Raw genomic sequence first — 25144 nt, forward strand, 5'->3', positions numbered from 1 at the left:
TTTCTTCATTCTTCCCAGATAATGAGAGCAGGACTCTGCAGGCCGAAGGTGCAAAGAGCTATAACCAATTCCCAAAGTCCTTCTGAAAATAAGTTTACTCTTTCCAAGAGCTCTGAAACGCCACAATACAGCTAAAATGTGCAAAAAGATAATGGCAGGCATGAAGATAAGCTTGGTGAGTCATTTCCTTGAGAAATTACTATTGATGCTATAATCTTCTATTTTGGCCTCCGAGCCAACCCACACAGACCACACTTCCCCCTCTGATTCTTGAGGCAGCTTCCCGTTTATCCCAGTTGCCCTGTGCGAATCAGCGACATTAAGCCATGGCTGAAACACCCACTTCTGGAAAGATAAACGTTCCTCTCGTTCACTGACCTTTACAAGAGTTGGATGCAGTCGACTGTCAACAGCGGAGGATGGAGTCTATACAGCTGTTTTTCTGTTTCTCAGCTGTTGCTGGCAAGTGCCTTATATATATATATATATATAGATAGCTAGATAGCTAGATAGACTGGTAAATATTTGTATACATCAGGGTTATTGTGGAGTTTGTGGTTCTTATTCTTTTGCATTTGCTAGGCTCAGTTGCTTATTAACTAATTAAAAAAAGAGCCTTGGTAGTACAGTGGTTTAAGGCACCCTGTTATTAAGCTGGTTATTAAGACCAGCTGCCTGCAATTACTGCAGGTTCGAATCTCGCCAAGGCTCAAGGTTGACTCAGCCTTCCATCCTTTCTAAGGTAGGTAAATTGAGGACCCAGTTGTGGGGGCAATAAGCTGACTTTGTATAAATATACAAAAGGATGAAGGCTATTGCTGAGCACATTGTAAGCCGCCCTGAGTCTCCGGAGAAGGGCGGCATATAAATCAAATTTAAAAAAAAATTTAATTTATTAGAATTTTTTTTATCCAGGTAGCTCAAAGTGGTGAATATATCTAACACACCTGCCTTCTCTTATTTTCTCCACAACAACCACCTTGTGAGGTGGGCTGTGCCGAGAGGGAGTGACTGGCTCAAAGTCAGCGAGATGGCTTTCCTGGCTAAGGCAGAATTTGAACTCACCATCTCGTGCTTTCTAACCAGATGCCTTAACCACTAGACCAGGAGGTCTCTAAACTTGGTAACTTTAAGACTTGTGGACTTCAACTCCCAGAATTCCACAGCCAGCCATGTTTGGAGATTCCTGCTCTAGACCAGTGGTCTCCAACCTTGGCAACTTTAAGACTTGTGGACTTCAACTCCCAGAGTTCTGGCTGAGGAACTCTGGGAGTTGAAGTCCACAAGTCTTAAAGTTGCCAAGGTTGGAGACCCCCGGTCTAGACCAAACTAGATTGCTTCGTTATTTGTTCCTCTGAATGCCTTTTCTCTTTAACCCACTTCTTTTGTGTTATGGTGTTGCAGGCAGACTTTGGATGTTTTGCAAGAAAAATAAATGGAAGTTTTCCAAAATATTTGGAAAAGACTAGAATTCCAAGCCAGTCTAGAGGGAACTCAGAGAACAACCTTTCTTGTGTCAGTTGCTAAGTGAATCATTGCAGTTGATAAGTTAGTAACCCAGTTGATAAGTTAAGTGAACCTGGCTTCCCCCATTGACTTTGCTTGTCAGAAGGTTGCAAAATGGGATCACATGACCTTGGGTCACAGCAAAGGTCATCAATATGAACCAGGTGCCAACCGTCTGACTTTTGATCACATGACCATGGGGTTGCTGGAATGGTCATAACTATGAAAAACAGTCATAAGTCACTTTTTTCAGTGCTGTTGTAACTTTGAATGGTTGCTAAGTGAACTGTTGTAAGTCAAGGACTACCTGTATAGATTGTTTTTGTTGGGAAAGCTACCTAAAAGACAGGTAGACTTTGGCTTTCTTTAAACCATTTCTTTAGTGACCATTCAAAGTTACAACTGCACTGTGTTGGAAGAAAAAACCAGCTGATTCAGTTCCAAGCCGGGAGAAAGGCAGTGGAAACAAAATGGAGGCTGATTGGAAAGAAAGATTCTGTTTATTGATGAGCAGAACCACTAACAGCATGTGGTTCTGGGGCAGCTGACCGATCGGTAGAATGAATGGATGGATCTTTATAGGTTTCTGAGATGCTCCTGGAGGTTGTACAATATTTGAAATACCCCGAAGGGTTGTGCAATGTAGTGAGTTCTGTATCTTTTGCTATTCTAATGGTGGTGGGTTAATTTTATTATGTCCTAAAAGGTCAGGTCCTATTCTTAGAATCTGGGTGGAGGAGGATGTAAATTTTAATCCCATCGCTGGAGGTGAAAGTCTTTTGTTTGTCAATAATCTTTCTTAACATTAATATTAAGAAAGACTTGGAGCTGCTTTCTGCATCTAAGAACATGTTTCTCCATTTCTCCTTTGGGGAAATATAATATTCTGTCTCTTTTAATATTCCCCAAAATATTTCATTCTCGGGGGGGGGAGGGAGGCTTCCCTAAACTGAAAAGAGTGACTTATATTGATCATTGCACTTATGACCATCGCAGCATCCCTATGGTCATGTCATCAAAATTTGGACACTTAGTAACCAGTGTGTATTTATAATGGTTGCAGCATCCCAGGGTCACATGATCATCGTTTGCAACTTTTCCAGCTGGCTGCTGACCAGCAAAGTCAACGGGGAAAACTGGATTCATTCGATGACCGCAGGACTCGTTTAATAACTGCAATGGTTCACTTGACAGCGGTGGCACAAAAAACAGTTTCTAAAATCAGGCATGACTCACTTAACAACCATCTTGTTTGGCAATGGAAATTCTGTTCTCAATTGGGGTCGTAAGTCGGGCATTCCCTGTACAGCAGAATGGGCATTTAGTGCAGAATTGGGAGCTGAGTCAGCAAATTTCTCTGCAAAAGTTAGTATCACTGAGTTCCATGGGATTTACTGCTGTAAATTTACTGCTGTAAATATATATCTGGATTGATATGCATTGGTGATTTTTATTATTTACTTATTTATTGGAGTAATTTCTATTTGTTACAAATAGGGAATCTGGGGGGTATTGTGTACCAATACGGAAGTTTCTTTGTGTCTTTAGGCCTCCCAGCATTAGAACCCAGTTTACAAATACTACTGCTTTGACTGATCAATCAGAAAAGAGCTGGAAGGGACCTTGGAGGTCTTCTAGTCCAGCCCCCTGCTCAAGCAGGAGACCCTATACCATTTCAGACAAATGGCTGTGCAATCTCTTCTATAAAAATCCAGAGTAAATGAAGCACCCACAACTTCTGAAGTCAAACCGTTCCACTGGTTGATTGTTCTCACTGTTAGGAAATTTCTCCTTAATTCCAGGTTGCTTCTCTCCTTGAGTAGTTTCCATCCATTGTTTCTTGCTTTGCCTTCTGTTGTTTTAGAAAATAAATTGACCCCCTCCTCTTTGTGGCAACCCCTCAAATACTGACATTCTAATATCATGTCCTCCCCTAATTTTTTTTTTCTCTAGACTGGTCATTCCCAATACTTGCAAAAAGTTATTCATAACTTTTTGTCTCCAGGCCCTTAATCATCTTAGTTGCTCTTCTTTGCACTTTTTCCAAAGTCTCAACATCTTTTTTTATAATGTGGTGGCCAAAACTTTATACAGTATTCCAGGTATGGTCTTGCTGAGGCTTTATAAAGCAGTATGTAATACCTCGCGTGATTTTGATTCTATACCTCTGTTTATACAACCAAGGATTGTGTTAAATTTTTTGGCTGCTGCTGCACACTACTGGTTCATGTTTAAATGATTTGCATAAGGACATCATGGTACCTGTGATGTCACTATGACTTGTCCTAGAGATCCATGGTAGTGTTCTCACATTATAAGTGATTTGTAAACCATGGCTTATAGCCTTGCAAACATGGTTAACTGTAGTTATGTCAATGAACAGAATTTAAGCAAAACCTGGTTTAAAATGATGTGCAAAACCAATTGCAGACTCACTTCCTGCCTTCTGATCCATGTATATTTGCATCTTTGATCTTTTATCCAAATCATATAATGACAATTCAGAATGATGAACAACAGGGGTGTCAAACTCGCATTGTCATATCATCACATGACATATCACAACTTTTTTCCTCTTCGCTAAAACAGGGGTGGGCATGGCCAGCATCTGGCCAGCGGGCCGCAAGTTTGACACCCTTGATGTAGAACAATTCAACCAGAGTTCAATTCTTTGTTTGCTCACACATATACAGACAGAATCTTGCCAGACGAAAACCTGGCAAGGGAGGGAGGGAGGGAGGGAGGGAGGGAAGGAAGGAAGGAAGGAAGGAAGGAAGGAGTTTTATAGATATCCACAATGCTTCTTGTTTACTTTCTTTTGATATTTTAATGTTATACTCTGTGTGTGTGTGTGTGTGTGTGTGTGTGTGTGTGTGTGTATGTATGTATGTTTTCTGAGGTTTTCGCGGGTGTTTGTATGTAGGTCTTTGGTTATTCGGGTTTTCTCCTGTGTAAAATTGGAGGTTTCTTGGCAACGTTTCAACGAAGTCTCATTCGTCATCTTCAGGCTGGTGTCTTCGGCTTCGTGCTTCTAGGAGCAATGTGTGTGATCGCAGCTGTTTCTTCTTTAACTGGCAGTTAAAAGGAAGAAACAGCTGCGATCACACACATTGCTCCTAGAAGCACGAAGCCGAAGACACCAGCCTGAAGATGACGAATGAGACTTCGTTGAAACGTTGCCAAGAAACCTCCAATTTTACGCGGGAGAAAACCCGAATAACCAAAGACCTACATATATATATATATATATATATATATATATATATATATATATATATATATATATGTATGTATGTATGTATGTATGTATGTATATATGTATGTATATATATATGTGTATATATATGTATGTATGTATATATATATGTATGTATATATATATATGTGTATATATATGTATGTATGTATATATATATGTATGTATATATATATGTGTGTATATATATATATACATATATATATACATATATATATATACACACACACAAGAGAGAATTTTGTTTGCTTTTGTCTAGTTAACCCTCCCATAACAACAGACTGGGCTGTACATATTTGTAAAACAAATAACACATAAACTGCAAGTCAAGGACCAGCTACATCCCCTGTGCAGATCATAATAATACAATTATAGGTAGTCCTTGCTTAACAACTGCTTTTAGCAACCATTTGAAGTTACGATGGTACTGAAAACGTAATTTTATGACCAATCCTCAAAGCAAGAGTAGGCTTGCACTATGCAACTACTCAGTATTTTTCCACCAATTCTTCATGTTTTTTAATTTCCACAAAACATCCCCTTCAGCACCAATTCATGAAGTTTACCTTTCTTGCTCAAAATCATACAGAATGACAGAGTTGGAAGGGACCTTGGAGGTCTTCTAGTCCAACCCCCTGCTCAAGCAGGAGACCCTCTACCACCCCAGACAAATGGCTATCCAGTGTCTTCTTGAAAACCTCCAGTGATGGAGTGTCCACAGCATCCGGAGGCAAGCTGTTCCACTGATTAATTGTTCTTACTGTCAGGAAATTTCTCCTTAATTCTAGGTTGGATCTCTGTCTGATAATCTTCCATTTGTTACTATTTGAGCTCCCCTCAGGTATTTTGGAGAACAGGGCAACCCCCTCTTCTCTATGACAGCCCCTCAAATATTGGAAGACTGCTATCCTGTCGCTTCTAGTCCTTCTCTTTGTTAGATTAGACATACCTAGTTCCTATAACTGTTCATCTTATGGATTAGCCTCCAGTCCCTTAATCATATTTCTGGCTCTTCTCTGCACTCTTTCTAGAACCATCTTTTTTTGTACTGTGAAGACCAGAATAGATGCAGTATTGCAAGTATGGCCTTACCAGTCCAGTGTAAAGAAGGGGTCTCCAACCTTGGCAACTTTAAGCCTGGTGGACTTCAACTCCCAGAATTCTCCAGCCAGCAAAGCTGGGAGTTAAAGTACGCGCCAGTTCGCACCGGTTTGTAAGAATCGGTAGTAAAAATTTGTAGTAGTTCTGAGAACCGGTAATAACATTGGCTGGCCATGCCCCTGAACTGGTCCCCAGCCCGGTCGCCGCTTGCTTACCCCGCCCACTTCATCAGAGGCTTTTTTTTTTTTTTTACTTTTAAAAGCATTTTGTCTACAACCTCTTTGGCCGAAAAAATGCTTTTAAAAGTAAAAAAAAAAGTCTCTGATGATCCCGCAGCTCAGCTGGGAACGTCAGAGGCTTTTCAAAGCATTTTTTCTGCAACCTCTTCAGCCAAAGAAGTAGTAAAAAAAAATGCTTTGAAAAGCCTCTGATGTTCCCAGCTGAGTTGCCTGATCGGCAGAGGCTTTCAAAAGTGAAAAAAAAAAAAAGTTGACCACGCCCACCCAGTCACATTACCCACCACCAAGCCACGCCCACAAAATAAGCCATGCCCATAGAACCGGTAGTAAAAAAATTTAGAACCCACCCCTGGCCTAGTCGTCCTTTAGGCATGGAAGCCAGCTAGGCCAAGGGTCCCCAACCATTTTTGTTTCATGGACTGGTGGCGGTGATGATGGGGGAATGACTTCATGCACATAACTAAATGTCATGCATGCACAAATGAAGCTTCACATGCTTGCCCACCGCTTCAGCGGCCTGGTTCCCAACAGGATGCGGCCTGGTAGCGGGACATGGCCTAGGGTTGGGGACCTCTTAGCTAGGCGACTTTGGGCTAGTCTACTACAGATAGTCCTTGTTTAGCAACCACAGCTTGAACAAGTAACTTTGTTATTAAGTGAAGGAGAGCTAAATGAAATCGCAACTGCATTTACAACCTTATTTCAGCTTTCCTTTGCTTTACATGCTTGTGAAGATCATGTCAGGATCAGTCTCAAAATTTCTTTTTCGTCATCATCGTAACTCTGAATAGTCACTGTATGAGGCAGTTGCTAAATGAGAACTGTGATCGGCATTATTTCTGATGATCCAATAACCAAACTTCTTTGTTATTTAAAACATTAAAGCTGTATTTAAAAAAGAAATACCCCTACCTGTAAATGAGGAAGCCAGCTCTATTTTTCTACAGTCGTAATGATGACACCATTCAAAGGAATTTAAAAGTCAGTATTGCTACATATTGAGAGTAATTTTCTTCCTTTTTTCTTAAATACTCCCCAAAAAGATTTTTCCTCTTTTTTTATGTCAAGCTTTTTATTTTATATTACATATACTGTACATTTCAATGCATGAATGGTGTAACATCTGGGTGCCATACATTTCCGTACAAATAAAATAATATTATTAATCATAATTGTCACATTCATCCATCTTATATATTTTTAATAGTAATATACATTTATATCAAATTATAATTTTTCATTATTTCATATTGTTTAAACATACATAATACTACCACTGTTCAATTTCTGAACCTCTCTCATATCATTGCACTTATCTTACCTTATAAAAACGTGTATAATAATATTCCCCCTTTCTCTTATTTCTGTTTTTATTCTAACTTTTATTCATGTGACCATTATATTAAAAGATGTTCCCTTTGTATTACAATATTATCCTTCATTATTTCATTGTACAATATTTAAATATGCAATTCTAATACCAATCACAATATTATTTAAACATACAAATTAATTCTATTCATATTCTTTACATTTGTCCAAACTATATAATTCCACTATTAATACACCTGTTTATACCAGTATTAAAATATGTTCTTTCATCATTTTATTAATCATTATTTCACTTGATTATTCCACTGCAAATCATAGTATTATTTAAACATACTCAGTAGTTCCATTATTCAATCTCTAATTTTCCCATTTTTAATACTTAGTTCTTATTCATATTTCCCATATTTCACTCTTCAAATTTATTTATATTAAAATACTATCCTTCATTATTTCATTATTCAATATTTCAATATATTATTCTAATGCCAATCACAATATTATTTAAACATACAAAATAATTCTATTCATATGCTTTGCTTTCATCCAATCTCTATGATCCTAGTATTAATACACACATTTATATTAAAATATATTATTTTCATTATTTAATTGCTCAGTGTTTACCAATCACAATATTGTTTAAGCTTGCCTGTTCTAATTTCTCCTTATGCCACCATTATAAAAAAGGAAAGAAAAAGAAAAAAAGAAGATATTTTCTTTCTTCTCTTTCCTTTCTTCTTTTTCCTATCTGCCGTCTATCTATCATCTTGTGCTTGCGTCAATACTTTAATTCTTATTCTTTTTTTAACTTGCCTCCCATATTCTTCTCTTAAATCTTTATCTCTGTCTGTATCTGTGTCTACATCCTGCCTAGTCAATTTAAGTGTTTCTCCCATCCCTACCAATAGTGGGTTTCAATTTTTTTTACTATTGATTCTGTGGGTGTGGCTTGGTGGGTGTGGCATGGCTTGGTGGACGTGGCTTGGTGGGCGGCAGGGGAAGGATACTGTAAAATCTCCATTCCCTCCCCAATCCAGGGGAAGGTTACTGCAAAATCCCCATTTCCTCCCCATCAGCTGGGACTTGGGAGGCAGAGAATAGATGGGGGCCAGTCAGAATTTTTACTACCAGTTTTCCGAACTATTCAAAATTTCCACTACTGGTTCTCCAGAACTGGTCAGAACCTGCTGAAACCCACCTCTGATCCCTACCCTTTTCCACTATCTAGCTTTGAAGTTATTAGCCCTAACCCCTATCTCTCTTCCCAAAGTATCTTCCTGCTCCTCCCGTTCTCTTTTCAGATCTCTTAAAATATTTTTCCCCTGGTTTAATTCCTCAAACATTATTAATTATCACCTTTGTAGATTCAGTCAAATACCTTAACATTCAGGGGTCACTTTAATTAAATGTCTTCCTTGTTCTCACATTTAAATCTCCAGTGGTCATACGGTAGATGTATATAGCCCAGTAATTATTTTCACAGTCCTTTAAATGGGTATTCCCAGGCTTGCATATTTACATTTCATCAGCAGGTGGTGCTCTTAGGTTAATTTTCACTATTACTAGAAATCTGATTTTAATTATTTTAAATTGTAATTCAATTATAGAACCAGTGTTGATTTTTAAATCCTTAATTCCAGTATTTTAAATTGCCTTCCCAATGTCACGTCTTCCCAATTTGAAAGTCCAATTTCCTGCATTTTTAAAGAAAAAAATTGCAGGAATTTTTTTTTTTAACCTTCCCCCCCTCTCTTTAATCCTTTCCTTCTGATCTGGTAATTTTCTCAAAGTGTTTGATCACCGCTTTAACCAATAGTTCTGAATAAATCCTAGATTTCTCTTTGGGGGTTAACTTTTCGGTAAAAAAATCCTTTCACCCAGTTCCACACTGTTCACCAAAATCCGCCCCAGCTCAAAGCTTACGTAGTCATCGGCTGTCCCAGCTTTGTGGCAGCCAACTTAGGCTGTCTCTTCTCCTCGTCATGGCTGAGAGGGAAAGTAAGCCCCAGGTCAAGCAGTAGAGCTGTGACTCTCTGAGACCTCACAGGGTGTTCCTTTTTGCTTCACCACCCCTCCAAGGCAGCTTTGGCTCCTTTCAGAGCCCACCAATGGGGAGAATTCAGCACGGGAGCGCGGAGACCCTCTCTCTATATCTGATCTCACTGTGATGTCTGCCGGAAGTCTGCTAAAAAGATTTTTCCTCTTGCATACATAGCTGCCCACTTCTTCAAATCACCCCAAACAAAAACATAAAACAACAAAAACAATCAAATCTTTTTTTTTTTTTTTTTTGGTTGTTCTGGTGATAGCATCCCGCCCCCCCCCCCGAGAATAGCTTGATGTTCTTTTTTCCTTCTTGACAAACTTTACAGACAGATCCAAAATGAACTTAGAAGTCTACTAGGAATAAGCACAACTGATTGTCTAACAAAGCTGCTGTTTTTGGTTGCTGGTGCTCAAGAGGGACTTCTGATGCTCTCTTATACAGCTATCAATTGGTACAGAAGCTGTGATTCCTGAATGAATCTCATTGTTACAAACAGTGCACAACATGGCTGGTTGCAAATACACCCATACCCAAAGAAATGGATGTTAAAGCTTCTTCTGCCCTTTTTCTTCTTGTAGAGAAAAAAAAGCTAAAGAAAATATTTATTTTGTTTAATCCCACAGTGCTGACCCCGTGCCATGGATTTAGTGTGGACACTGAGCAACCGGTCATCTTCCGTGAAACGGTGAAGAGTTTTGGCTACAGCGTGGTGCAATTTGGAAGTGGCGCAAATGCCGGGTAGGTGACCCCAGTCTGTCTAGGACAATGTTTCTCAACTATGGCAAGTTAAAGATGGATATCCAAAAGGTGGCTTTTCAAGAGACAACTGGACTTTCTTGTTTTTCTTTGAAGACATTTCGCTTCTCATTCAAGAAGCTTCCTCGGCTCTGACTGAACGGTGGGGAATGGAAAGATTTATACTCCTTGCAGACAGCTGGTCATTTGCATTCTTTTAGCGAGTCTTTAAGGCCACCTGGAGGTTTATCTGTGATCATCAGAGTCACCTGAGTGTTGCAAATGGGTGTGGAACTGTTGAAAGGACTGTATTGTAGACTGAAGATAGATGATGTGTTATCCATCCCCCTCTGGGGCTGTTCAATTTTGACATAGATGGCCTCTTTGACCCCTCTTTCAAACCAGCAGTCCTCTCTGTCCAAAATGTGGACTTTGCTGTCTTCAAAACAGTGGCCTTTGTCTTTTAAATACAGATGGACTGATGAATCTAGTCTTGATGGGATGCTCTCCTATGTTGAAAAAGCTTCTTGGATGAAAAGCGAAACGTCTTCAAAGAAAAACCGGAAAGTCCAGTTGCCTCTTGAAAAAGCATCTTTGGGACAACCATGACCTGGATGACTCAGAATCTCCATAGACATTTAAAGATGGCTGGAGTTCAACTCCCAGAATTCCCCAACCAGCCATGCTGGTTGAGGAATTAAGGGAGTTGAAATCCACCATCTTCAAATTGCCAAATTAGAAACACTGTTCTAGAACCATGGACAGTTTGCTGTCTTTGTGACTCTGTCTCCTTGGATCACGGGGGTGAGCAAGCTCTTTAGAGCCACATGCCCACTGAAAAAATCCACCACTGACCACTTGGATTGTCTGGAGTGGGTGGAGCTAAAGCAAACATTGACCAACGTTAAGAGTACTTTCTTTTTGTGTGTGTGCTGAGTTCTGGTTGGTTAGTCCCAGCAGCTGAGTCCTGATTGGATCCTTCTGCGAGTAGATTTCTGATTTGCCTATTCTACTTTATCTGCGTTTCCCCTCCTGTTGACAGGGTGTTAGTAGGTGCTCCACTGCAACAGGGAGGTGTGAATGAAACAGGGAAACTGTACAAATGCCAGGCGACTTCAAGCAAGTCAGGCGGATGCCAGGAGATAGTTGTCCAAAGTAAGCACTGAACTCTTCGATCCCTTGATGTTTAAGGCAGGAACCTCAGCATTTAATATTGACTTATTTATTTCTTATGTTCCTCATGAGGAACATAAGCACTAAAATATTTTTATTCATATTTTAAACAGTTATATTTTATATGTATATTGAATTTCCAGAGAATAGTTTATTTTGATTAAGTCATCCAGGGTAACATGTAAATTGTATTGTATTTCCTCTCTTTGGGGAGGTACATTAACATGACAAATCAAGCCCTTCCTTCCTTCCTTCCTTCCTTCCTTCCTTCCTTCCTTCCTTCCTTCCTTCCTTCCTTCCTTCCCTCCCTCCCTCCCTCCCTCCCTCCCTCCCTCCCTCCCTTGCACCTTCCTTCCTTTCATCCAACTATCCAAGTATCCATCCACCCACCCATCCATTCATTCATCCACTGGATGATTTATAAATTTAAATCTTCATCATTATCTTCTGCAACCTTATGATTTCCACAGAACACAGTTTGAAAACTCTGGTCTAGACTTTTCCTATCTGTCCAATTCCCTTAAGAGACAATCTGGTCATGAATAAAACTTATTCTAGGTGAAACTCTTTGATGATTATCACCTGAGTACCATCCCTATGTCCTCCCAAGATGTAACTTTCTGCAATTCAGGCTTATTTTGAAGTAATCATCATGTATTCCCTTAACATCAAGGATGAGCTTTAAAAAATAAAACAAAAGTAGGGATCAGCATAATTATTGTGAGCCGCCCAAGTCATTTGGAGATCGGCAGCATCAAACTGAATGAATAAAATACAGTTAGAGTGGAAAATTCATAGCAAATGCTCTTCAGTATGTATGTTTTATTTTTATTTATTTATTATTTTTATTTACTTTATTCATTAAACATGAAACTCAAAAATGCATCATAAATACCATTGACTGGTGCTAATGGTTGATACGGGTTGCTGCCAGTGTCCTAGGTATCAACCAAGTACCTTCTTAAGATGTACGATGTTCCAAGTAGCAGTTTTTTGCAGTTCCACTGGTGTTATTGCAGGAAAATATTATTATTAATATTAATAAATTGTTATTAATGTTATTAATAAATAAAATTATTACTATTATTATTATATTCTTTATTCATTACACTTGAAACTCAGTAGTAGTAGTAGTAGTAGTAGTAGTAGTAGTAGTTATTATTATTATTATTATTATTATTATTATTATTATTATTATTATTATTTTACCTTCTCAGAACCTGCTGATGCAGTCAACATGTCTCTTGGTTTATCTGTTTCGGCCCATGGTTCTCAAGTGTTGGTAAGGTAGTGTCTTTGTCATTAGGTTAGTAGCAATGTGATGGGTAGCAGGTGGCAGCACCGTAGACTTTAGGAAGTCTCGAAAAGTGAACTGCAGGACACTGGGTCTTTGAAGAGTGATAAAGGATGAAGATAAAAGGAAGAAGCACATTCAGACTTGCAAAGTTCTACTACTATAATCTTGTAATAAAAACAGTGTTGGTTTGCATGCTTTTGATGAGGGGTGAAATCCAGCAGGTTCTGACAGGTTTTTGTTTTTTTTTAAAATTTGATTTATATGCCGCCCTTCTCCGGAGACTCAGGGCGGCTTACAATGCGTTAAGCAATAGCCTTCATACTTTTGTATATTTATACAAAGTCAGCTTATTGCCCCCACAAACTGGGTCCTCAATTTACCTACCTTAGAAAGGATGGAAGGCCGAGTCAACCTTGAGCCTGGTGAGATTCGAACTTACAGTAATTGCAGACAGCTGGTGTTAATCACAATGCTATCAGTCTGCTGAGCCACCAGGCCTCCAGGTTCCGGAGAACCGGTAGCAGAAATTTTGAGCAGTTCAGAGAACTGGCAAATACCACCTCTGGCTGGCCCCAGAGTGGGGTGGGAATGAGATTTTGCAATATCCTTCCCCCAGGAATGGGGAGGGAATGGGGATTTTGCAGTATCCTTCCTCCAAAATGGGGTGGGAATGGAGATTTTGCACCAAGCCACACCATGCCCTCAGAACCAGTAGTAAAAAAAAATTGGATTTCACCACTGCCTTTGATTTCTACCTTGGAGAGCTGACATCAGTCTTGCAAGTCTGAATGTGTTCCCTCCCCACCCCCTATCTTTATAAGAACTAGGGCTGGGGTCTTGCCTGAGATGCTTTTTCAGGTTACAGTTGTAGCCCAGATTCAGATTTCTCTTATCAGCCTGTTGTCTTGTTGCAATTTTGATTTTTGTTCTTCAAGATCATTCCTCCTTTGCATTACATCGACATGGGTTTCAGCAGGTTCTGACCAGTTCTGGAGAACCGGTAGCGGAAATTTTGAGTAGTTCGGAGAACCGGTAGTAAAAATTCTGACAGGCCCTGCCCCCATCTATTCTCTGCCTCCCAAGTCCCAGCTGATCGGGAGGAAATGGGGATTTTGCAGTAACCTTCCCCTGGATTGGGGAGGGAATGGAGATTTTACAGTATCCTTCCCTTGCCACGCCCACCAAGCCATGCCACGCCCACCAAGCCATGCCATGCCACGCCCACCAAGCCACACCCACAGAACCGGTAGTAAAAAAATTTGAAACCCACCACTGATCAAGAGGCCTTTGTATCTATAAAGGTTTTATTTTATATATTTATATATCAAATTTAGAAACCGCCCATATCCCTCGCGGATCGACTTGGGGTGGTATACAACTTAGAGAGAAAAACATAAAATATATAGCAATAGCACTCAGACTTATATACTGCTTCACAGTGCTTTACAGTCCTCTTTCTAAGCAGTTTGCAGATTGCCCCCAACAATCTGGATCCTCGTTTTACTGACCTTGGAAGGATGAAAGGCTGATATTAGGAGGCAATTAAACCAGGAGTAAAATAATTAAAATTCAAAGTTAAAACAAGATTAAATAATTTAAGTGGAGTTTAACCTTGCCAGATTTTCTGTGTCTGGTCACTGTAAATGGCTCTCCTTGCCTCCACAGGTGTGTGGGCCCAGAGTGCACCAAACATGTGGGGAATACATATATCTCAAAGGTTATTGCTTCCTCTTGGACCAGAATTTGAGGCAGATCCAGCGCTTTCCTGATAAACTTCCAGGTGAGATCCAGATGCAAGAAAAAAGGAACACCCTACATGTTAAGAGATGAACTATAGGAAAATATAATGTTAGATAAGGTAAACCTACCTTATCATTCATATTTTTCTATAGTCTTATGACCAGTTGCTTAACAACTGTTTGAAGTTACAACTGACCTACACAGAGCTAAGTATAACCCGTTTTTGAAGTTACAATGGCCACATACACACATCACATGATCACATAATCCCATTTGAGGTATTTGGCAACTGGCGCACCTTTATAGTAATTTGCGGTGTCCCACAATCACGTGACTACAATTTCTGACTTTTTTTGTGTTGGTTTCTAATATTTACTTCCAACAACAACAAAAAAAGCCCATTGTGAAAAATGGATTCACTTAACAACCATTGCATTTGCAAAAGAACTGTCATTAAAATTAATAGTAATTTTCAATCTGGTCATGTGATAGCAATAGCACTTAGTTTTATATACCGCTTCACAGTGCTTCACAGCCCTCTCTAAGCAGTTTACAGAGTCACCCTATTGCCCCCAACAATTTAGGTCTTCATTTTACCAATCTCGGAAGGATGGAAGGCTGAGTCAGCCTTGAGCCATGAGAGTTGAACTACTGAATTGCTGGCAGCCAGCAGTCTGTAGAAGTAGCCTGCAGTTGTTCTGCCCCAGCTACGGACCCCAAAGAACACAGCACACACAAAGTCCATACAAACTTTAATTTACTAATTAAAGACTACTAATTCTTAGCTTTCTTATTAGTTGTTTGAACATAAGTACAATAAATCAGTCTTTTCTGAGCAAGGGCTGTTAATTTAACTTCATTAACAGCCGACAAGAATTCAAAGAATATTAACTCAGTTCTGAGGCACAGTATTTCAGATAACCATAATCTTACTGTGGTTGGCAGAATGCCCAGAAGCAATTTGCAGGAAAACTGATAAGAGAGAAACAAGAGCAAAGAAACAAGAAAATCAAACGTTTTCTGAAAATCAAGATGCAAAGGAATGTGAATGAAGTTGTTTCCTGCAAATTGTATCAGTCGTCGTCCTTCCTTAAATAGGCTAGGGGAATGGGCAAGTATACAAATTCAAAAATAAATAAATAAATAAAATTAGCCCCAAGCTTTACTCTCAAGGAGACTTCCTCCTGAGGAGCCACTCCTGCCTTTTCGCAGCTCTGCGCGCTCGTGCAACAAGAAGAGGCTCCTCCTCTTCTTCCTCTTCAGTTATGGGAGCTTCTGGAGGTTCTGAAGGCCCTGGCTGAATCCCCGCCTCTGGCACCACATCTTCTCCAGCCTCCTCATTGTCCGACTTGAGTGCCAACTGCACAGGTTGCTGGCGCAGCACACCAGCCTCCTCGCTGTCGGAATCAGCTACTAACTGCACAGGCCGCTCATGGGCCACAACAGCAGTACTGCATTTTAACAACTGCGTCACCATGGCTCTTGATGCCTCTACTTATCCATATTTCAGGGTCAATCACAATAATGACTTATTCTGAATTAAGTGTGAGCAAGATTCTTGTAGAATTACACACACAATGATGAAGATCAGCTCATTTTGGGATAATTAAATGTCAGTCGGCTTACAGTATCTCACACACATAAATAATTGTGCATTAAGTATAGACAGTGATTCATTTTTTGCATAATTTATTTATTATATATGTTATTTTATTTATTTTGTCATCTGCTTGACTATATGCTATTCTTTTTTTTTTTCGTTTTCTTCTCCATTGGTCTTGCTTCTGTAGAATGTACCAGACGCCCTGCTGACATCGTTTTTCTGATTGACGGTTCAGGAAGCATAAAAAATTATCAGTTCTCACAAATGAAGACCTTTATTTCTGAGGTCATAAAGCGCTTCCAAAATACAAACACTCAGGTAATGTTAAGAGATTGGACGCTGAATGAAACGGTAATATTCAGGATGAAAATGTTGAGTCCCTTGCTAAAATCTGCCGTAGTATATAATCATTATTTAATTTTTTATACTAAATTTTATACTAAAATATGCTTTTTCTATCAGAAGCCCTTTGATATTCAATCTGTGCAGTGGTGGGATTCAAATTTTTTTACGCTTGGTGGGCCATGTGACTGAGTGTGTGTGGCCAATTCAACATCACTCATGACAAGGTGGGGCACCACAGGCAGGCCAATGCTGCAGAGACAGGGCGTTTTCTAGGTACTATTCTGAGCCCATTCCGAGCCCCACCTCTTGGGCTGACAAAATAAAAGCCCATCTAAAGAGTGTGACTGTCTGCTGAGCCTGCCTGGCGCATGAGAGGGAAAAAGAGAAGGGTTGATGGACCACTCCTCTGCCCCAGCCATGCGTTTTCAAATTGCATATTGCATGATTTTCACTCCAAGCAGCCAGGAGTGTGTGTGTATGTGTGTATGTGTACACACACACACACACACACACACACACACACACACTGGTGTGTCTGTGTGTGTCTATATATGTTTGTGTATATATATGTGTGTGTTTGTGTGTGTCTGTCTGTCTATCTCTGTGTGTGTGTGTATATATATAATTGTAAGCTGCCCAGAGTCATTGATTGAGATGGGTAGCTATAGAAAATGATTGATTGATTGATTGATTGATTGATTGATTGATTGATTGATTGAATAGATCAGGGGTGTCAAACACACGTCGTCATGTGACATATTACAACATTTTCCCTCTTTCCTAAACCGGATGTGGGCATGTCCAGTATGTGACGCATCCGGCCTGGGGGCCAGGAGTTTGACACTCCTGGAATAGATGGATGGATGTGATTAGATTTGTTCCAAACTGGATTCTGGCTTTCAAAGGACTCTGATCTTTTGGAGATAATGAAGGTTTAGTCTGCTGGGGGTGGGGACAGTGATGGCAAGGCATGTTGTCATAAATTTGGGTGGGGCTGAATTTTGTTCACATGACCAGGGGGCACTCAATTGCTCCTAGCTGCCCCGTAAGGGCCAGCAGGCTAAGCATGCTGTGGGTTCCCTCAATTAAAGAATCCTGGGGCCTTTTCTGTTGCTGTGCCTCCATATTGTTCCAAAGATTGGCCTCAACCCTGCCAGCTTTCCCAAAGGTTTTGAAGATCCGGATCAGTGGTGGGTTGCCTCCGGTTCGCACCAGTTCTATAGAACCGGTAGTAAAACCAGTGGGAGGCCCCGCCCACCGACCCTGACATCACCAAAACGCTTCTGCGCATGTGCGAGCGAAGCAAGCACGCGCACGCAGCCCCACTGCAAACCGGTAGTAAAGGTAAGTAGAACCCACCCCTGATCCGAATGTATTTCTAAGCTGGGGCTGTTAAGATTAGTTGGATCCTGTGACGTGTTCCTAGCATATTAGATTATATTTCTCCTTGGTGGTCCTTACAGATTTTTTTTATATTGCCTGGAGTTTTGCTGCTATTTTCTATTATTTTTTTCAGCACATTGTTTTTATTTTATTCACAAAATTAAAATAACTAACTCAAAAAAAGGATAAAAAATAAAATAAAATAACAAAGCGAAGCTAAAGGAGACATAAAATGTTCATAAAAGCACATACACACAGATTGTTCCCTTTAGTTGAATGCTGATAAATATATTTCAAGAATAATAGTTCCTCCTCCATTGTGAAACAGGCCTATGGTTGATTAACTTCCACAACTCTGTTTACTCAACCAATTTGACCTTATAATGTGATAATGTGTCATTAAACTCCCGGTACTACAGCAGGGTAGACAGCCATATAAATTATCAAATAAAAAATAATTGTTTTTTTTTAAAAAGGAGGATAATTCTTTCCTTCCTTCTTCTCTCTTTCTCTCTCTCCCTTTCTCTAGTTTGGCTTGTTCCAGTACTCAAGTAGATATGAAGAACATTTTGACTTTCTCCTTTTCAAAGCTACCCCAAATCCGATTAACTTGATTAGACAAGTCAGGCAGCTACATGGAGCTACTCACACTGCTACATATATCCAGAAAGTGGTGTAAGTATTCATTGGTTGGTTCTTCTTAAATTAACACAACATGCTGGTGTTTACTTCAGCTCCTTAACCTAGTACCCTCATTTTTACTTGCATTTAAAAGAGGATCCATGCACATTGTGGTTTTTTTAAAAACCCAGTTTTTATTGCATCGCTACAACTGCTATCCTGATTTTGCAGGATCCAAACTGGGTCAGTCACCCAGCTCCTCTAGTCTCGGTGACCGACCCAGATTGGATTATGGAACATTATCCCATGAGACGTATATTTGCTTTTACCCTGATTATGAAGCCTTGGGGTACCCCACTGTATACTTCCTTCCATATAAATGCAGGACCAGGACCATATATTAAATTGCAGTTCAGAAGATTGATTACTTAAGTCTGTAGACAATCTAGTCAACTAATGGTCAGCACTAAATTGGCACTAGAATAGAATTGAATAGAATTCTTTATTGGCCAAGCGTGATTGGAAACACAAGGAATTTGTCTTGGTGCATACGCTCTTGGTGTACATAAAAGAAAAGATACGTTCATCAAGAATCATAAAGTTCAACACTTAATGATAGTCATAGGGAAACAGTCAATATAAATCTTAAGGATACCAGCAACAAGGTTACAGTCATAGAGTTATAAGTGGGAGGAGATGGGTGATAGGAACAATGAGAAGATTAATAGTAATGCAGACTTAGTAAATAGTTAGACAGTGTTGGAATTATTTGTTCAGCAGAGTGATGATGTTCGGGAAAAAACTGTTCTTGTGTCTAGTTGTTCTGGTGTGCAGTACTCTATAGCGTCGTTTTGAGGGTAGGAGTTGAAACAATTTATGTCCAGGATGTGAGGGGTCTGTAAATATTTTCACAGCCCTCTTTTTGATTCGTGCAGTATACAGGTCCTCAATGGAAGGCAGGTTGGTAGCAATTGTCTTTTCTGCAGTTCTAATTATCCGTTGAGGTCTGTGTCTGTCTTGTTGGGTTGCAGAGCCAAACCAGACAATTATAGAAGTGCAGATGACAGACTCAATAATTTCTCTGTAGAACTGGATCAGCAGCTCCTTGGGCAGTTTGAGCTTCCTGAGTTGGCGCAGAAAGAACATTCTTTGTTGTGCTTTTGAATTGCTTGTGGGAATGTAAGCACTCTAAGTTGATGACAAGCTTAAGTCCACCTCCCAGCTCTGCCTGTTCTTCTCCTACACCAATACCTGCAAAGAAAAATTCTTTTTCACTTCCTAGTTCTAAAAGAGTGTTAATATAAGAGCTCTGGAGGTGGACCTCTGCTTTGGTCCTTTAAACAGATAAATGGAGCAAACCTATGTCCATCCCTAATTTTTATTCTTAAATTTCTTGTGTTGCATATTTGTTAATTTCTCTATAAAATTTTCACTTTTTTTCTTTACAGGGTATTTATCATCCCAAAGATGCTTTTTCAAGAGGCCACTGGACTTTCTTGTTATCCTTTGAAGATGTTTCGCTTCTCATCCAAGAAGCTTCTTCCGAGCTGAAAATGAAATATCTTCAAAGAATAACAAGAAAGTCCAGTTGCCTCTTGAAAAAGCACTTTTGGGACAACCATGGCCTGGATGACTGAAAATCTCCATAGACTTCTGTAGATCATGTTTTTCAGAAATTGGCCAGGAAAGAAGAAAGGCAGAGGTTTAAAATGTTACTATTATTCTCATTTTTCTTTAGGCGTGAAATGTTTCTCCCCGAAAAAGGAGCCCGCAGTGATGCATCTAAAATTCTCATTGTGATAACCGATGGAGAAAAATCAGGAGATCCTCTAAGCTATAATCAAGTTATTCCAGAAGCACAAAGGGCTAACATTATCCGCTTTGCCATTGGGGTGAGAACATTAGCAGAACATTATAGATAGCCCTTGCTTAATGACTGGTCGCTTAGTGACCCTTTGGAATTATGATGGATTCCCCAAAAGCAACTTATGACCCACTTCTGGAATTTGAACAGCTGCACACACACACATATCTTACGATCACATGACCACATTCCAGGTATTTGATAACCAACTCACCTTTACTGCCAATTGCAGAGTTCTAGGGTTAATACGACCACAATTTATGACATTTTTACCAGTTTCCAAACTTTTCAGCCAGCCTCCAGCAAGAAACATCCATATGAATATATTGATTCAATTAATAACCATGGCATTTTCTTAAGGACCACTGCAAAACAAGTCATAAAAGACAGGAAGGCGATGCAGAGAGTGGTGAGGACAGCAGAAAAGATTATTGGCAATTCACTCCCTTCTATCCAGGACGTAGGACATAAATGATGCTTGAGCAGGGTCCACAGGATTGTCTGGGATGCTACATATCCTCCTCACAACCTGTTTTCCTTGCTACCTTCGGGGGTTGAGAGCTTCGGGGTATCTGAAGCAGAACATCCGTATCGAGCCACACTTTTGTTCCATGTAGTATCAACCTTGTGAATTCTTAAGCTTCTGCTTTCTGCTATGTTTTCAAGATGGACAGTGATTAATATATATATATGTATACCTATATACCATATATATGGTATATACGGTACACACATACATAACGCACATATATATATGCTATATAAATGTATATGTGTGTGTGTGTAAATAACATGTGTATATGTGTAATGTATGCATACGGGTAAATATATACAATCTTTTGAGAGCAGGAAATGGAATTTCATTTTTAATGTGTGCCAGTGTGCCCACAGTAAAAAATGACAGTAAGGTTATCTTATCTAACCCTGTGGGTGGGTGCCATTGTCATGACTTACAATGGAAATTCCAGGCTCTGTTATGGTCATAAGTCAAGGACTACTTGTATAAGAAAATCATAACATGCTATTTTCCTCTAATTGTTCTGATATATATAGAGCTGCTAGTCAATAGCAACAGATGGTAAAGAGGGAATTGTATTGTTCTCTTTCACTCCATCAACCAAAGGCAACTCTTCAAAATGCAGGGAAGGACAATGAACATACAGAATCCTTACTGTGAGCAGAGTAACAATGGTGATTGGTTTTCTCAATACACTCTCTGTTTTTATCTCCCCTCGCCATTTCTGGTATGACATCAAGGTTGGGCTTGATTTCGCACAAGGATCTGCACGTGAAGAACTCATCACTATTGCCTCCGAACCCTCTACGGACTATGTTTTCTCCGTGAACAATTTTGATGCTCTCAAGGACATCCAGAACAATCTTCAGAATAAAATTTTTGCCATAGAAGGTATCACATCTGATAGTTTGCCTAGAAATAATGCTAGAATCTGGGGCTGAAACTGGCAGTTAGAACTCACTTATCATAGGTAACTGATGGATTGTCTCCCTAGTAAAAATGCCGATGAGATACATGATATGACTGTTAGATTCTGGATCCAGCTGACATGAGGGTCATTCAGGACTGACTTTTGTGACTAGGTTTCAGCAGTAGAGGCACTGAAATCCATCCATCCACCCACCCACTCACCTACCCACCCACCCATCCATCCATCCATCCATCCATCCATCCATCCATCCATCCATCCATCCATCCATCTATCTATCTATCTATCTATCTATCTATCTATCTATCTATCTATCTATCTATCGGATAAGCATTTGTCTGAAATGGTATAGGGTTTCCTGCCTAAGCAGGGGGTTAGACTAGAAGACCTCCAAGGATCTTTCCAACTCTGTTTTCTATTCTATTCTATTCTATTCTATTCTATTCTATTCTATTCTATTCTATTCTATTCTATTCTATTCTATTCCATTCCATTCCATTCCATTCCATTCCATTCCATTCCATTCTCCATCCATCCATCCATTCTTGATTTTTCCAATTGGAAATGTGACCTGTATCCAGATTTATCTGTATTTTGATTAAACCTCCATCGAAATCAATGGAACAAAACTAAGTTGACAGACTATCCATCTGCTTGGCCTGCCATTGCTCCAACAGCATTACCTTCCCAAAACCAATAGGTTGCACCAAGAGACTTGCTTGATATTTCTTTCAGTCAACTCGATGTCCTCTTCTGCTCCATTGGAACCCCTCCTATCCCAGCATGGTCCACCCTCTGATCTCAGGGCCTGAACTTTGTCTTTCCAACTTCCTTCTGCAGGTACTCAGTCCCAGGGCACTGGCAACATTTCTCAGTCCTTTGAGTTAGAGTTGTCTCAGGAAGGATTCAGTGCCTTACACACCCAGGTGAGTCACCCTCATCTCAGGTTCCCCAATACAAGTTAGATGTCGATAAGTAGCAGGTCAGACTTAGGTAGAATCATAAAATAGAGAGGAAAACAATTCAGAATTAAAGGCCTGTGGAAATGAAGATTAATAGGCTTCCTTGAGCAAATCGTTGGTAGAGGCCTTCATCTTTCTGGACTTCAATGTCTGAAAGGAAAGTGTCTAGAATTAGGTTCCTGATTTCTACATAGGTGCCTTGCTTTGACTAATTCAGAGTAAGGGTTTTTTTTTAAAAATGTTTGATATGTCCCAGACATGGTTATTACAGGTGGGCTATAGAAAAGAAAAATCAAAATGTCTTAGTGTCCTATGAAAGGAGGAAGACAACAATCACCATCTGAAGTATTTTTTTTTTTATTTGATTTATATGCCGCCCTTCTCCGGAGACTCAGGGCAGTTTACAATGTGTTAAGCAATAGCCTTCATACTTTTGTATATTTATACAAAGTCAGCTTATGGCCCCCACAACTGGGTCCTCAATTTACCTACCTTAGAAAGGATGGAAGGCTGAGTCAACCTTGAGCCTGGCAAGATTCGAACCTGCAGTAATTGCAGGCAGCTGGTCTTAATAACAGGGTGCTTTAGACCACTGTACTACCAATATCTTGTACTACCAAGGTATTTGTTTTCTTTCCGTTGATTAACATCTCTGCTTTGCTGGTTCTTTTTAGAGGGGCTCCGTACTGGGGGCAGTCGGAACCTACGATTGGTCTGGAGGACTCTTCCTTTTCAACAGCCAGGTTGATCCGACTTTTATCAATATCTCCAGCTCCACAACTGATTTGAAATCTGCTTATCTTGGTAAGAGTCACATGGAAACTGTTGGGAGAAATATGAGTCTGGTTCAGTTCCAAGATGAGAGGAAGACATGGAAACATGGAGGCTGGTTGGAAAGATGGTTTAACGATGAACAGAACCAACAGGGTTTGTGGTTCTGGTGCAGCTGACAAAATGGAGTTGAGAGTGGGTTTTTTAAATATCTTCTTTAGGCTTTGTATTTGAGCTGCCTGTTCCTGTCTTTTAATATTCTATTGGCTTCTATTGGCTATTGTCAGATTCCTATGGGATCATGTAGGGGTTATGTAGGGGTCATAGCTGGCTCTGTAGGCAAAAGGAAATGCAAATCTTAGATCCATGATGGCGAATCTATGGTACACGTACTGGAAGTGACACACAGAACCATCTCTCTAGGCATGTGAGCTGTCGCCCATTGCTTTTCCGGGTTCTGGCATGTCAGCCAATGGTGGGTTCTAACCAGCTTTACTACTGGTTCTCTTTGTGCATGTGATTGGTGGGCATGGCAAGGGAAAGATACTGCAAAATCCCCATTTCCTCCTGATCAGTTGAGACTTGGGAGGCAGAAAATAGATGGGGGCAGGGCCAGTCAGAATTTTTACTACCGGTTCTCCAAACTACTCAAAATTTCCACTACCGGTTCTCCAGAACTGGTCAGAACCTGCTGAAACCCACCTCTGGCTAAATCGTATGATGAATGGTTGAGGGACCTAGGTATGTCTAGTCTATCGAAGAGAAAGATCAAGAGGGAACATTATAGTTGTCTTTCAGTACTTGAGGGGTTGACACAAAGAAGAGAGAATTGACTTATTTTCTAGGGCACCAGAGGGCAGGACAAGAACTAATGGGTGGAAGCTTATCAAAGAGAGATACAACCTAGAAGTAAGGAGAAATTTTCTGACAGGGAGAGCAATTAATCAATGGAATAGCTTGTCTCCTGCAATTGTGGGTGCTCCATTGAAAATGGAGATTTTCAAGAATAGACTGGACAACCATTTGACTGTGATGGAACAAGGGGTTGGACAAGAAGACCTCTGTGGTCACTTCCAGTCCTATGATTCTATGTTCTATGAGGTGGTTGTATTGTTAATATCTCTGTGTTAAAATAAAGTCAGGGGTCACTTTTTGTTATATATTGTTTGAGGCATTTCTCTTGTTACTTTATTGTTTCATAATTCCTTCTTGTGTTAATTTGTATTATAATGCACGATGTTGAAACTTAAATAATAAAAATATTATTTAAAAATGTAACTTGGGGATATAAGAAAGGGAGATCTAGGAATTGTTCTTACTGCTATGGACAGTTGCTTCTGGCTAATTTTAATCCTGGACTAAGTATGTCCCCAGAAGCATCTGCATTATCCTTGCTAATTGAAAATGCCTTTCATAAAACTGCAAATAAGTTGTGTCCCTTTGTTTCATCCTCTTCCTTGTTCATTCTTGCGTCCTCGTCAGGTTATTCAATTCAGGAAGTTCAAGTCAATGGACTGAGCAGCTTCGTGGTGGGAGCCCCACGATATCAACACGTGGGTAAAGTGGTCTGGTTCAGCCAAAGGAGAGGACAGTGGAGGCAGAAGTCCGAGCTCTCTTTAAAGCAGGTAAATGAGCTTCTGATCACCTGCAGGAAAGATTTAACTCAGGGCTGTCAAACTTGATTTCATTGAGGGACGCATCAAGTTTGTGTTTGACCTCGGGGC

General features: G+C 39.9%; 1 protein-coding gene across 2 annotated transcripts in view; it reads left to right on the forward strand.

Annotated features, from left to right (window-relative positions):
* The first annotated feature begins 246 nt into the window (after positions 1-246).
* Positions 247-25144, forward strand: part of LOC117666817 (integrin alpha-X-like) — a 52883-nt gene continuing 27985 nt past the window's right edge. Inside the window, exons 1-12 of one of the 2 annotated variants that reach the window (XM_034419798.3) lie at positions 247-462; positions 10105-10219; positions 11259-11371; positions 12607-12671; positions 14352-14466; positions 16217-16347; positions 18287-18432; positions 20117-20270; positions 21500-21650; positions 22528-22613; positions 23324-23453; positions 24903-25045. In XM_034419798.3, coding sequence (XP_034275689.2) covers positions 420-462; positions 10105-10219; positions 11259-11371; positions 12607-12671; positions 14352-14466; positions 16217-16347; positions 18287-18432; positions 20117-20270; positions 21500-21650; positions 22528-22613; positions 23324-23453; positions 24903-25045 — 1392 coding nt within the window. In that variant the 5' untranslated portion in view covers positions 247-419. Of the gene's footprint in view, positions 463-10104; positions 10220-11258; positions 11372-12606; positions 12677-14351; positions 14467-16216; positions 16348-18286; positions 18433-20116; positions 20271-21499; positions 21651-22527; positions 22614-23323; positions 23454-24902; positions 25046-25144 lie in introns of those variants that run through there. The other variant, XM_087891787.1, reaches the window with a different exon arrangement.

This window comes from Pantherophis guttatus, chromosome 4, assembly GCF_059756535.1.
Source record: "Pantherophis guttatus breed Tessera chromosome 4, ASM5975653v1, whole genome shotgun sequence".
Taxonomy (NCBI): domain Eukaryota; kingdom Metazoa; phylum Chordata; class Lepidosauria; order Squamata; family Colubridae; genus Pantherophis; species Pantherophis guttatus.